The sequence below is a fragment of the Equus quagga genome, chromosome 19 (assembly GCF_021613505.1).
Source record: "Equus quagga isolate Etosha38 chromosome 19, UCLA_HA_Equagga_1.0, whole genome shotgun sequence".
NCBI classification, from domain to species: domain Eukaryota; kingdom Metazoa; phylum Chordata; class Mammalia; order Perissodactyla; family Equidae; genus Equus; species Equus quagga.
In genome coordinates, this window is record NC_060285.1 from 15,341,535 (window position 1) to 15,356,250 (window position 14,716).

Sequence of the window (14,716 nt, forward strand, 5' to 3'; positions counted from 1 at the left end):
TTCTCCAAACTTTTTATAGTAAGTTCATATTGTTTTTGGAATCAAAAACAAATACTGCCTTTTTTTTTTTTTTTAAAGATTTTATTTTTTCCTTTTTCTCCCCAAAGCCCCCAGTACATAGTTGTATATTCTTCGTTGTGGATTCTTCTAGTTGTGATACATGGGATGCTGCCTCAGCGTGGCTTGATGAGCAGTACCATGTCCGCGCCCAGGATTCGAACCAACGAAACACTGGGCCGCCTGCAGCGGAGCGCGCGAACTTAACCACTCGGCCACGGGGCCAGCCCCAACAAATACTGCCTTTTTTTTAAAGATGCATTTGTTCTCTCTAGATTCCAGGATATTGTCCATTCTAGCCTGAAATCAGGTGAATTTTTTATTGAGCCTCTACTGCAGGAAGCCCTTGGGCTGGAACTTCAAGGACACTGTTCGCATGCGGCTTGGGGTCTGACAGACCCGAGTTCCAGTCCCAGCTCCGCCCCTTCCCAGCAGCTGCCTTGAGTCTCAATCTTCTTATCTGTGAAATGAGATCAGAGGTGAAATGAGGTGAAGTCCATCGAATGGCTTTGTGACCCACGGCAGGCCTTTCCGCAGCAGCTACAGCAGCTCCTCCATGTCAGGCTGGGCGCTGGGCACCAAGATGGAACAGCTGGGTTCCTTCTCTCAAGGCACCCAGAGTGTCAGGACAGACAGCACTGTCAGGGGACAATCCAGGACAGAGCGACAGGCGCCAGAACAGATAACTGCGTACCACAGAGAGTGGGACATGACTACCCCTGGCTGGGGCTGACCCAACGTGGGGAGTGATATTATTACTAAATAACTAAGTTCCCCCCTTCCTAGCTACCTGACCAAGGGCGTGGGCAAGCACCAAGCCTTCCAGCCCCGCTCTCCTCCTCTGCATCACTGGGGAAGTGTGTGCGCCTTGTAGGTCTTGCTCAGAGCACTGATTGAAGCACAGCTTCCACATCGAGCACCTTCTCTGGGTCAAGCAATGTTCTGGGAGCTGGACATACAATAGGGGACCCACCCGACCCTTGAAAAGCATAGCTCTCTAAAGTGGATAACACAGGGTAGTCGATCAGCACAGTGCCTGACACAGTGTGGCCAATAAATGCCGGTCCCTGCGGTGGGCGTGACCACTATTAGTAAGAAATCCCATAGGCTTGGAGAGGCTTGGGGAGAGAATAAGAGTTTCCAGATACTCAAAGGTTGTCGGGGGGAACAATGTAAGGCGGAACTGTGACAGGAGCCTCGAAGCTCCTTTCAATGAGTACTTACAATGTAAGGGTTTCATGTGTAATAACTCATTTAATCCTCACGGCCACTCTATGGGTGGGTACTCATCGTCCCCATTTTACAGATGAGGAAACTGAGGCACAGATCCACGTAGTAGCTTGTCTGAGGTTGCAGGAGTGTTAGAGCCAGGATTTGAAAGCAGTCAGCTTGAATCTAAATTGGTGGATGCCCCAGGCAGGCTGGTTTTAAGGGCTCGGAGCCCTTCCTTCCAAAAGGGCTGGCATTCAGGGTGTTTGAGCTGAGGCAGGATGACCACCTGTCAGAGCATTCTTCTGGGGGACTCCTGGAGTGTCAGATGACTGAATCTTTCTGCAGAAGAGGCCGTGCCCAGAGCCTTGGTGGGGATGCCCTGGGATGCTAATGAGTGATTTCCTCTTGTCTCTTTCAGCTCACAGCCCCGCACTTCCCTGTGGTGGTCAAGTTGGGACACGCCCACGCCGGAATGGGAAAGGTATGAGAAACAGCTCTTCTGCTCACATTAATACTCACACAGCTCCCCCTGACGACTTCCCCTCTCCCTGTGTTCCCCCCTCTTTAGCCCAGGCCCCCAGAGCAGAGTGTTAGAGGAACCCAGCACACAGTCTCTGCCCTCCCCAGCCCTCCTCTGAGCTCCCTTAGCGTGGAACACCTCTCCAGCTCAGCCTGCACCTACCAAGCCCTACCTGGAATTGGTAGTTAATTATTTCCTATGATTGTGGATTCAGAGAAATGGATGGAAAGCGTTTTATAGACAGTGATTCTTTTGTTCCTGTCGTCATCTCTGTTTATGCTGAGATCATGTTCTATTCATCTCCGTATCACCTACAGGACTAGCACCTACAAGGTGGCGAGTACATATGGCTCCATGGAGAAAGCCCCTGGAGTCACTTGCTTCTGCAAAAGTAAATAATATACTTTTCACAGTCACCGCCGACTTATTATAACAAATTGTATTGGTCAGATTCTTTCAGCTTCAAGTGTAGAAACGCAATTCAAATTCAGGGTCGAAAGATAATTCATTGGTTCAAGCCATCCAGAAGTCTGGGATAGTTCTTTGTAGATTTGGGAGAGCTGGATTCGGCAGCTCAAAGAGTATTGTCAGAGTTCAGTCTCTCTCTATTTCTTGGTTCTGTTCATTTCTAGTTGCTGTTTTCTTCAGCTAGCCAAGATGGCTGTGGGTGGCCCGCCCTGGTCCCTAAGCTCACTATCCCAGAGGAAGAAAGACCCTGTCTCTTTCCAGCATGTCCATATCTGATCTGATGGAGGGACATTGATCAGCCTTGCTTGAGTTCCCGTGCCCGCCGGGATGTTGTGATGTATTCAGCCCCGCCCCAACCGTATGGATCAGCGTGCCCACAGGAAAGGGAGATTTACTCCTGACTAGGAGGGGTGGGAGCTTGGGAGAGTGTAGGGGATACCTCAGGACACGTTTCAAGCTTCTGGCTCAAAGAGAACCAAAGGAGGACATGTGGATCTCAGTGCTTGCATCCCCATTGGAGGGACCTGAGCCCAAGAACAAGGCCCATCACAGGGGTCCCTAGATAGAGGACAACAGGAGCCAGCAGAGATCTTGCCTGAATAGGCCCAGCCCAGCCGTAAATAACCTGCACCCTGCTCCTTTGTTCTTCCCCACCCCGTTGGGCCTTCCCACCTAAACTCCATCCCCTTCAGGCAGCAAGAATGGAAAGGGCCAGGAAGATCAGGCCCTGACTCCAGCTCTGACATTTGTGTGAATTTGAGCGAGTTGCCATCTAACCTTTCTTGGCCTCCTCATCTGGCAAATGATGATGCTTCTAACAACCGTCTTTAAAACGAATCCTCTCTCCATACCACATCTCCCTAATATACATACATCGTGAGGACAGGGAGATTTCCCTGTTTGCCCGCTACTGTGGCTCAGGACTCAGAACGGCCCCTGGTGCCCAGTAGCCCCTCAGTTTGTTGGTTGAGTGGTTGAATGAGTGAATCCCCCTTTAGATCCGGCCTGTGTCTGTTTCCTACTGCCAGTCCTCGCAATCCCGCCTCCACTCCCTGCCATCTGGCTGCAGCCCCCTCCACTCCCCATCCATTCCCTCCCCGTGGTCCCCAATGACCCTCTGCTGCTAATTCAGCGGGCACTCTTCTGTCCATATCTGAACTGACCTCTCTTTATCATGGAAAGCTGCCGGCCATCCCTTCTGTCCCAAAACTCTTTTTCCAGTGGCCTCCGATTCCTGCTCCTCTCCTGGCTCTCCTCCTCTCTCTCCCGCCACTCCTTCACAGGCTCCTTCAAGTTCTTTTTTTCCCGCAGCATCTTTAGGGCTTCTGTTCCATCAGCACACACTGTCTGAGTGCTCATCTACTCTCTCAGCTTCAGCGGCCATCTACACGCCACAGCCCCCAATCACATTCCCTACTCAGAGCGTCAGGCTCTTCTCTCCAGTCACCTCCTCTGCATCTTCACCTTGTCTCCCATGGAAACCTCAGACTCCAAATGTCCCAGGGCACGTCCGTTATCTTCCCAGACAGCCTGTTCCCCCACTCCTCCTCCTCCCGGGACCATCTCCTCAGCAGGAACCACCAGTCCCTCTGTTCTCGAAACAGAAACCTGGGCGTCGTCTCCCCTCCTCCATGTCCAAATGGTCATCAAGTCTTGTCAGTTGCCCTTCGTTAACGTTTCTCAAACTTGTCTCATTCTTCCCACCCACTGCCCCCATCTTGGACAACTTCAGAAAAGTTAGGGGGTTCCCAAGGATTAAATTCTGTTTCTAAAGTTTAAAATAATCCCAGACATAGAATAAAAATAAGGAAATACTTAAAGAGACTGACGCAATGATTAGGGGAGAGGGGGGTGGTTCTGAGAAACTCAGACCCAAAAGAGACTCCCAAAACATGGAAAAGAGGACACATCTCCAAGGATAAAAAATGTCACCGACTGGAATAAACTGAGGTTTACAAAAATGCTGAGATCAAGGGAAAAGGGCTTTTGTCTTTCTGTTTCAAATGAGAAAACTATCAGGAATGGCCTGGACATGCCGACTGAGCAGATGATGTCATGTTCATGGCTGGGAAGGAGAAAAACAAAACTGGTATCTTCTAAGGTACTTCCACCTTCTCTCAAGAAGGAAGATTGTCTGCCTGGAGGCAAGCAAGGAGAACGTCCCTAAGAGGAGACCGAGAAAATGTTGTTGATGACCTCAGTGTTCTGGAAATCCACTTAGGGCCCCGTGGATGAAATCGCTGACCCATCCTCAACTATATTTCACTCCTTTGTTCATATATGTTAATTGATGCCTACTCTGTGCTGAGAATCAGAGGATGAACGGGACCAGCCCCTGCTCTCAAGGAATTGGGGAGACAGTCACATAAATAAATGAGTATAATGTGTTGTGGGGGCTCTGATAGGAGTCTGTGCAGAGAGTCTGAGGGTTGAAGGAAAGAACCTAATTCCGCCTAGTGGATGGAAAGATGGAAAGAAGTTCCACGTCAGGGGAACTGCACATGGTTTGGTGGGCCTGGAGATTTAAGGAATCCTAACAAACAAGAAAGACTGGAAGACAAGAGATGGACCAATACCCTCTTATATTAAGCAAAGACTAGCGGATGTCACAAGGCACAGAAATCAAGATATAGTGAAACGCTATGCAGTTTAAGGAGCACCTAGACAGGTAGGAGGTGATCATGGGGAACACCATGAGTCCTTTAGAAATCAGCCAGGCCAGACTAAAGGTTCTCACGAGGGGAAGAGGGGCTCTGCCCCTAGGGGGCATTTGGCCATGTCTGGAAGCAATTTTGGTTGTCACAACTGAGGTTGCAAGAGGGGCTACTGGCATCTGGCATCTACCAGATGGAGACCAAGGATGCTGCTGAACATCCTGCAGTGCTTAAGATGGCCCCACAACAAAGAATTATCCAGCCCAAGATGTCAATAGTGTCAAGGTTGAGAAACTCTGGACAACACTAATTTCATTTCCTTTGTTGGAAGTTTTAGCAGACTAGAAATCAGAGGAAGCAGTGGTTATTATAGAGTGCAACCTGTTTCAAAGTCTCTTCCAAAGAATTATAATTTTTCAGGATGAAAAAGTCTATTTTGGTCAAAAATGTTTCAGAAACTCTGTGTTAAAGTAAGTTTTTAGTGCAGAACTTAGGGGGAAAAGAACATGAAAAAGCAGGCAGAATTTCCCAGATTTACCTGACCCCAGAAAGTTTTGACCATTTTTTAAGTTGAGATGCTTGTCCTTTTATTAATTTGTAAAAACTCTTTACATATTAAGAACGTTAATCCTTTGTCATACTTTGCAACTATTTTTCTCCATTTGACAGTTACATGCCCATTTTAATTTCAGCTTTTAACCATTTTTCAAGTTTTTTTAAATGTAATCAAATGTTTCCATCTTTGGGAGGCAGTGTGTTATAGTGGATAAGGGTGTTGACTTGAATCTAGGTAACACCACTTGTTAGTTGTGAGACCTTAGGTAAATCACTTGGCCTCCCCCATCTTAGCTTCTTCTTATGTAAAATGAAGATAGTAATAGTATGACCCACATAAGCTGGTTGTGAGGACTAAGAGAGCTTATGCACATCAAACACATAGCTTGGTGCCTGGAACACAGTGGGTGCGCAATAAATATCAGCTGTCATTATTATAAAGAATGTTCATCCCTGCTCTGGGGACTCAAAATCCAACTGAAGTCAATAAGGGAGATATAACTAAACAGCATCATCCGTCAGAGACTTTATTCCCTTTGGCTACAAGTTCAGTATGAGTTGGATGAGTAAGTTTTCCCGAAAACTCAAATCCAAAGTTACCCAATAAATACATGAAAACGAGCTCAATTTCATTAGTCATTAGGGAAATGCAAATTAAAACCACAGCGAGATGCCACTATACAAGCACAAGAACACATGAAATTAAAAAGATTGGGGGCCGGCCCTGTGGCCGAGCGGTTAAGTTTGCGTACTCCACTTTGGCAGCCGAGGGTTTCACTGGGTCAGATCCTGGGCGTGGACATGGCACCGCTTCTCAGGCCACACTGAGGCAGTGTCCCACATAGCACAACCAGAGGCACTCACGGCTAGGATATACAACTATGTACTGGGGGCATTGGGGGAGAAGAGGAAGGGAGGAAAAAAAGGAAGATTGACAACAGTTGTTAGCTCAGGTGCCAATCTTTAGGGGAAAAAAAGATTAATCATCCTAAGTGTCGGTGAGGACATGGAACAGTTGGAACACACACACAGAGCTAGTGAAAGTGTGAATTGGTACGACTGCTTTGGCATACAGCTTGATATTATCTGCTAAGCTAAGTTACACAGCAGTTCTTCTTTTGGGTGTACTCAGACTAAATGTATGCATGTGTGCATGAATGTTTATGCGAGCTTGTTCACAATTGCCAAGACCCAGACATAGCCTATGCCCCATTACTAATAGAATAGATAAATAAATTGCAGTATATTCAGACAAATGGAACGTTTCCAGCAATGAAAATGAATGAACTACAATATATAGAACAAGGTGCGTGACTCTCACAAACACGGCACTGAGTGAAATAAATCAGATATAAAAGAACGCCTATTTATCTGATTCCATTTATAGAAAATTCAAAACCAGGAAAATTCAATGATAGTGTTAAATGGGATACACATTTACATGATAAAACTTTTAAGAAAAGCTCGAACTTTATTACCAGAAAAGAATAGAAGTTACCTTTGTGGAGGACGGAGGAGCAGTCATCGGAACGATGCAGGAGTGGTCCAAAATAGTTTTTGACCTGGATGCTGGTGACGTGGATGCCTGCTTTGGGATAGCTCATTGAAGTGTCGTTTTTGGATTGCGCAAGTCTCCATATATGTGTCATATTTCAAAATAAAATAAGGTTTTAAAAATGTAACCCAGTCTTAGGACATATTAATGGAGATCTGATACCCAGACACAGTGAGACCTCCGCTCTGCACGGGCAGCCCACGGCCAGAAGATTGCATTGAGTCCTGGGCCGTACAGCCTTTCTGGGCGTGTGAGGGAGCCGTTGCACAGGAGCGTGTCCAGGGAAAAATGAACTGAGCCTGGAAGAGCTAGAGACAATGTGGCCAGCATCGACAGAAACATGGAGAATTGTCATGGGAGGATAGATTGGACTGATTCAATGTAAAATTTAGCAGGCAAAGCTGGGACCAAAGTTAGAAGAAACCGATGTCAGTTGTGTTGGAGAAGCAACTTTCCGACAATCAGAGGTGAACGTGAGTGGAATGGACAGCCCCTTAGGTAGGAGGCTCTCCTCGGCGCAGGGTGGGAGAAGAGACGAATACTCACTGGCGAGTTTCGAGAGAAATGAAGCATCATGTGAGATTCTAAGCCTGAGATGTTTGAACGTCCCTGAAATTGAGACAATTCTGTGCATACGTTTATGTGTGGATATGGCGTGAACCTTTTTGCAGGGGAAGGGGTCCATAGCTTCTTTCAGCTTTTCGCAGGGGTCTATGACTCCCTCCAGAGGTTAAGACACCCTGGAGATGACTCCTACATTATCTTCCAATGGTGAGGATCTGTGGTTTTAATCAAGACTATGAGCAGATCATTGAAAGGAATGCCACCCTATCATGTTACCACCATAGCGTTAGAAGTCAAGTTCAAGGCCAACTCCCAGTACAGTGTGGGGGTAAAGTTTGTAGAATCTGGAATCAGAGTTCCTGGTTCGGATCTAGATTTACCATTTCCTGGTTGTGTGTCCTTGGGCAAGTTGCCTAATCTCTCTGTACCTCAATTTTCTCATCTCTAATATGGGGACAATAGCTCCCTCTTGAGGTTGTAATGATGGTAGAATAAATCAACCAAGGCTAAGGAGGGTACCTGATAAATGCTCAGTGAAAGCGAGCTTTAAAAACCCACTGCAAATGGAAACTGTCATTTTGATTACTTAACTGCTTGTCTCACCAGCATCCCCAGGAGGGGCTGAGATAACAAGCTAACCCCACCCTGGGAGTCGCCTTATCCTAGTTTCATGGTTTCACTGAATCTGCAGGCTTGAGTCCCAGCATCTCATTTAGAAGATAAGAACCTGAGGCCCCAGGGAGCAGGATCTTGCCCAAGACCACACAGCGAGGGAGCATCTCAATAACAGGACAGGAAGGGAAAGAAGACTTTTGAGATTATTCGGCCCCATTCCATGCTTTAGAGATAAGAACAGTAATAATGATAACCACAATAATAATAAAAGCCAATGCTCTGTAGAGTTTTCTCTGCGTAGGCATTGAGTGCTTCACATACATTCACTCAGTGAGTGCAATCTTTATAACCACCCTAGGAGTAGGTACTCTGGGTACCCCCATTTTACAGATGAGGAAACTGAGACACAGGGAGTAAGTGGTGGAGTTGGGGTACAACCCTGGGCAGTCTGGCTTCAGCGCCTGAAGTGAGAGGTAAAAGGCATTGCCAAGGTCACAGGTTAATAAGCCCAGCCCTGGAGATCCCAACACTTCTCCCAGCATGCACAGGGTTTCTTGCCCTTCCAAGAGAAGCCTGGAGTGGTGAGTGACAGGGGGGCGGCCCTCCTGGGGACAGCCTGTCTGTTCTAGTGGGTCGAGGTGGCAGCCCCTAAATACGATGTTTCCAGCAGCCCAGACGCCTCGCACACCCCTGCTCGGCCATGGCTGCTGCTGTCATCGGCTCCAAGCCACCTGGACTCTGGTATCATCTCTTGGGCTGACTCCCTTAATGAGCCTGCCCAGCACTATCCACTTTTTAAGTGGGAGTAGGTGGCCCAATAACACGGTCATGGAGAGAGAGAACTAGAAGACGAGCACGTGGAGGTGTGGGACCAGGGGAACAGCTAAGGAATCGGAAGGTACCCCGGCACCGGGGAGACCACCAGAGAGGAGAGCCACCCTGACTTTCGTGCTCAGTAGAAGCCAAGTCAAGTGAGAGCAGGGGCCAGGCTCCAGCCTGCAAGGTGTTCCAGGGAGGGAGTGTTCAAGGTCCCTGCCAAGGGAGGAGAAGGAAGGGATCCCACTCTCCCACAGCCCTCCCTCCCAACTCCCACCTCCCTCCATGTCTTCTCTCTCGCCTACCCCACCACTCCCTTTAGATGACCACTGGGCTCATTTCCTCTCTGCTTCTCGACCAAATGGCCCTTAGGAGGGGATCTACCAGTGCTTTACGCCTTAATGAAAACTTTAAGCACCACGCCCTTTCTCAGAGCCTCAGCAGGAGGCCATCCTCTCTAGAACCGCAGTATATACCCGTGATCCTCGTTATTCACGGACTCCATATTTACGAATTCAGCTACTCGCTAAAATTTATTTGTAACCCCAAAATCATTTCTCCCCGCTCTTCCTGGTCATTCACAGGCACGTGCAGGGCAGCAAGTAGTTTGAGTCGCCTGAGACGCATGTTCCCAACTGAAGTCGAGAAGGCGATGCTCTGCCTTCTCCTTTCAGCTCTCATGCCGCAAACAAGTCCTCTTCTCCGTCTACTTGGAGCCCCATTTTCACATTCTTGCTGGTGATTTCGTTGTTTGAAATGGCCCCCAAGTGTAGCACTGAAGTGCTGTCTAGTGTTTCTGGGTGCAGGAAGGCTGCGATGTGCCTTATGGAGAAAAACAGGTGTGATCGATGAGCTTCACACAAGCATGAGTTATAGAGCTGATGCCTATGAATTCAACATTAGTGAATCAACAGTATATGTTAAATGAAGTGCCTTTAAACGGAAACACACATAAAACAAGGTTCTGTATTGATCAGTTGGTGAAGCCATTGTGACCGGAGGCTCGCAGGAACCGAACCCTAAATTTCCCTCTAGGAGCGATGGTGCAGTATTCACTAATTCAGTGTTTGCTGCACCATTATGGAACATAACCACCACACGCAACGAGAATCAACTGTGTGTGCATATACTATTTGTACATATGTGTGTATATATCACACACACACATATTCAATAAAGAGTCCTAAAGGTCCATATCTTCCTTTGGACACCGAAATCATTCTAAGCACAAACAGAAGCAAACTAAAACAGTTACTTTATAACTCTGTCTGGCCTGACATTTGTTATGTTGAAGACCAAAATCAGCTGGATGGTCAACTCTTTTTTCTTAATGGGATTTAGGGCGAAGATCTCTAATGGTGGCACCCCTCTGCCAAGCCCCACATCCTTGCACCATGCTTGGTTCACTGGAAAGAGTGTTGGTCTGGGTTTAGAAATTTGGGTCCTCCGGTCAGCCCCACACTCCATGGGGCCAGCAGCGTCCGCCTGGACAAGTCGTTTAAACACATAAATGCAGTGTGTCAAATAGATCCAACATACATGATTTTCCTCACCTAGTCACTTGGGACAGCTAGTGAGCAGAAGTGCATTAAAAAGAATGAAGCTCCATGTATATGAGAGATGGGGAAGTGAGAGAAGGAGCGAGTGTGGGCTTCGGGCTGAGACCTCCCTGCCTTCGGATCGGAGCTCTGCCATTTGCCAGCATTGTCACCTGGAGCAGTTCCCTGACTTCTCTTGGATAACCCAAGGCAGATTAGATGGGAGGAACAAAGGAACAGAGGCAGGGAATGAATTCCCCAGCACCCCTGAGCTGGGATGCATGCTTTCAACATCTCCTCTAACCCTCAGAGGCACCCTGAGATGGGTGTCTGATCCCAGCCTGGCAGAGGTTCCAAGAGTCATTTTGCCCAAGGTCACAGAGAAGTGGCGGGGGCAAGATTCGAACCAAGGTCAGCAGGTCCTTCAGCCCTTTTCTTCTGTTGCCTGGGACCGTCGGGAACAGCCTGGTGGAATCATCTCTTCCCATTAGCAGGCAACCAGCCAACTTAATTGGAGAGTTGATTTACAAAGAATTTCGCAGGACTCCACCCAAGAAACATGTCAGTACCTCGGAGACCAGCACTGACCTTTGCATAGGAAGCGCTTTTGTTTGGTGGACTGACCTCACCCCAGGCCTGAAGCCAAGACCAAGAACGCTCATGCAAGAGAATGAGAAGAAAAAGTAGACTGTCACCCTGCCACTGTGCCTTAAAGACTGTGTCACCCCACCGCCTAGGAGCCCATTTCGTAAAGAGGAACAGAGGCACAGGAACAGACTCATCTGGAAAGAATGAATTACCTGCTCTGTGTACACTCACCACACAGCTCCTCTGTGAAAAACAGAATATTTTTAAACTGACAAACATTGAGAAGCAGGAAGAATTCCTTTCTCTTTCTTCCATTTTCCTGGCCATGTCTGTTGACCCATCTTGGCATCGCACGTAACAAAAGCCAGAGAAGTCATCCCCATAGGAGCCCCCTAGAAAGAGGAGGGGGCACACATCACCTGTTGGGGTGGGGACCACTCTGTATCATTTACTCCAGTTTGACTACGGGCTCCTTGCTTTTTCCCCAACGTTAGACTGTCCTATACAATTCACAAAATAATACCTCCACGGTTGGGAGCCTGCACAGCCCAGAGTCCTTTGAGGCGGGTATCGCTATCTCGACGCTTGTTTAACAGATGGGATAGCAGAGGTCAAGGAGGCAGAAGGGTTGGCACAGGCTGCACACTGCGTGCTGTGAAGGCTGTGCGTTCTGTCCACCGGTCCTGGTGCCCATGCCGGGGGAGGGCGGCCTCCAGAGAGCTCCGCCAGCCCCTTTGGAACCCAGCCTGTGTGTCCACAGAGGCCTTCCTTGGCCAAAACGTGCAGGCACAGCCCATTCTTCCTACTGTCAGGCAAGAGAAATGATGTCCTAGAACAGGCAGGGGTTGCCTGCCTCACTGAGGCCACTGCACCCCCCGAGCTTCCTGGAAGTGAAACCAGCCACATCTCTGGCTTCTTGGAAGGAGCTCCACTTGGGGACAGCTGGCATCACTGCTGACAGGCGGCAGTGCCAGGGTTGTTTGCAGGGGAGAACCAGAGAAGCAGGCAAACAGCAGGCTTATTATGTTTTGGAGTGTGTGTGTGTGTGTGTGTCTGTGTGTGTGCATGCATTCGTGCACACACAAGTGTTTGGGGCAGGTGTGCAGATGACTTGAACACAATTATCAGCAGCCTCTACGAAGCCTCTAGACAAACGAGACACTATTGGCAGACCCTGTTCTCGCAATTGCCTCAACTCCTGCCTCCAGCCACAAGAAACCGTCACACCAATACCTGGTCCTCCAGGACGGAGGCCAGAAGATGCAAAGGAGGCTGTGTGGGAGGACAGCGAGTGCCGTTCATGACACTTGTAGGAAATGGCGGTATTTGGAGGGTTCAGCGAGGTTGATGGAGGAGGCGGGTGGGAGCTGAGAGGAAGGGCCTGGACTTTCGGCCACCCCTCATGGAGCAGCAGCAAGGGCGCCATTGGGATGCTCCGGGTGACGGGCCAAGTGAGTGTCGCCCGTGAAGTCAGACAGGCTGAGCTCCTCAACAACCTTACTACTCAAAGTGTGCCCTGTGGAAGGTCCGGCAGCCCCGGCAGCCCCTAGCAGCCCCTTAAAAATGCAGCACGCAGACCTGTCCTCAGACTTGGTGAATCAGAGTCTGCATTTTAACAAGATGCCCAGGAACTGGTCCCGTGGCTGAGTGGTTAAGTTCCTGCACTCGGCTTTGGTGGCCTCAGGTTCACCAGTTCGGATCCTGGGTGCGTGCCAGGATCCAAACCGCTCGTCAAGCCGTGCTGTGGCAGCGTCCCACACAGACGAAGTAGAAGGACTTACAACTAGGACATACAACTATGCACTGGGGCTTTGGGGAGAAAAAAAAAAAGAGGAAGATTGGCAACAGATGTTAGCTCAGGGCCAATCTTCCTCAAGAAAAAAAAATGAGTGTCTTTAAAAAAAACACACACAAAACAAGATACCCAGGTGATTCACACGCAGCTCTGCACACCCAGAGGACACGAACTCAGATGCCCACTGATCCAGGCAGTTACCGTAATGAGTTGAGAGCCCACATGGGGACCGTGAGGACCCAGAAAGGCCAGGCCAGCCTCCACGGGCAACCACAACTCAGCCCCAGGCGGACCAAGCCCTGGGAGACCATGCAGCCCCGGGCGGCCTGATCATCTGATTCTTTCATAAGAGGCCAGTTCCCTGGGTCTCTGATATGAATTCTCCTGATTCTAATACATTGGCAACTAATTTAAAAATCTTCTGAAACATGCAGGCCAAATAAAACACAGCTGTTGGATCCCCAGTTGGGCAAGACTTCAGACTCTGAGTGTGGTCCTGCCCAGTCTTTGCAGGGGGCCGTGGAGCCTGAGGCCACAGATTGTGCAATAGACCTGGGAGTCCAGACCCCAGCCCGGCCACTTCCCCAGCGTGTAACCTGGGCCCAGCCACCGACGTGGAGTCTTTGTTTTCTCATCTGTAAAATGGCCCTAATAAATCTCCCCAGTGGGCGAGGGCTCGCCCTGCACACTGATTGAAACAAAGCACTTAAGGAATTTATGGATATTTAAGAGATAGTAATTCACTTCCTCTAGGACCTAGATGCTTTCTACACTTTCAGGGGCTTACACGTCACCTGGGGATCAGTTAAAATGCGGATTTTGATTCACCAGGCGTGGGTGGGGCCCGCCTGGGAATCTGCATTTCTAACAAGCTCCCAGGTGATGTCAATGCTGTTGGTCCATGTCAGCCAGTCATGCTAGTCAGGGGTCAGCACGCTTTTTCTGTACAGAACCAGACGGTAAATATTCTAGACTTTCAGGCCATGTGGTCTGTTGGAACTACTCCACTCTGCCACCGCAGTGTGAAAGCAGCCCCAGACGAGACACAAATGAACGAGCGTGACTGTTCCAATGCAACTTCAGTTATGGACTCTGAAATTTCAACTTTATGTAATTTTCACGTGTCATGGAATATTCTTCTTCTTTTGACTTTTTTTCCGACCATTTAAAAACCACTCTTAACTCACGGGCCGCACAGAAGTCAGCAGTAGCCCTCAGGCTGTGGTTTGCAGACCCCCGCTCCGAGTCATCTTCAACTCTGAACCCGGTCAGCGTACCCTGCTGGACTGAAAGCTTGTGGGGGCACAGGCTGCACCCGCGGACTCCACCTCCCCTCCTGGCCTGGGCCGACACCCTCGACAGCGGCAAGGCCCCTCCTCCACCCCGCACAATGCACAGGGGCCTGGGAAGCCGAGGTGTTGCCTTTCAGAGCTGACACTTGTCAGGTGCCTCCCTTCCCTTCTATTCAATCTCACAGCCACACTGTAACTCTAGAAACAAGCGGGCAGAAGAGCCAGTGACCCGGGAGCTCCATAACAACAGAAGGAGCTTTGATTTATTAAGGGGAAGAGCAAAGGAAAGGAACCAGCACACTGATAAGCGGGAGAATGAGGCAGTTCCCTAAACAGTCCATCAGATCCTCTGTTGTTCCCATCACTTCCCATCACCTTCCGACCCCTGGCAGCACATGACCCAGGCAGCCAGGGTGAGGACATCCTTTGGGCTCTGGGTCTCAGCCTTCAGAAGGGTTGGAAGAGGGGTTAAGCTCTGGGGAATTTG

At 49.1% G+C, this 14,716-nt stretch overlaps 1 protein-coding gene across 1 annotated transcript in view; it reads left to right on the forward strand.

Moving 5' to 3' along the window:
• The window catches only part of SYN3 (synapsin III), a 453,079-nt gene that overhangs the window by 381,334 nt on the left and 57,029 nt on the right, over positions 1-14,716 (forward strand). The window contains exon 7 of the mRNA XM_046646801.1: positions 1,688-1,750. Coding sequence (XP_046502757.1) covers positions 1,688-1,750 — 63 coding nt within the window. The remainder of the gene's footprint in view (positions 1-1,687; positions 1,751-14,716) is intronic.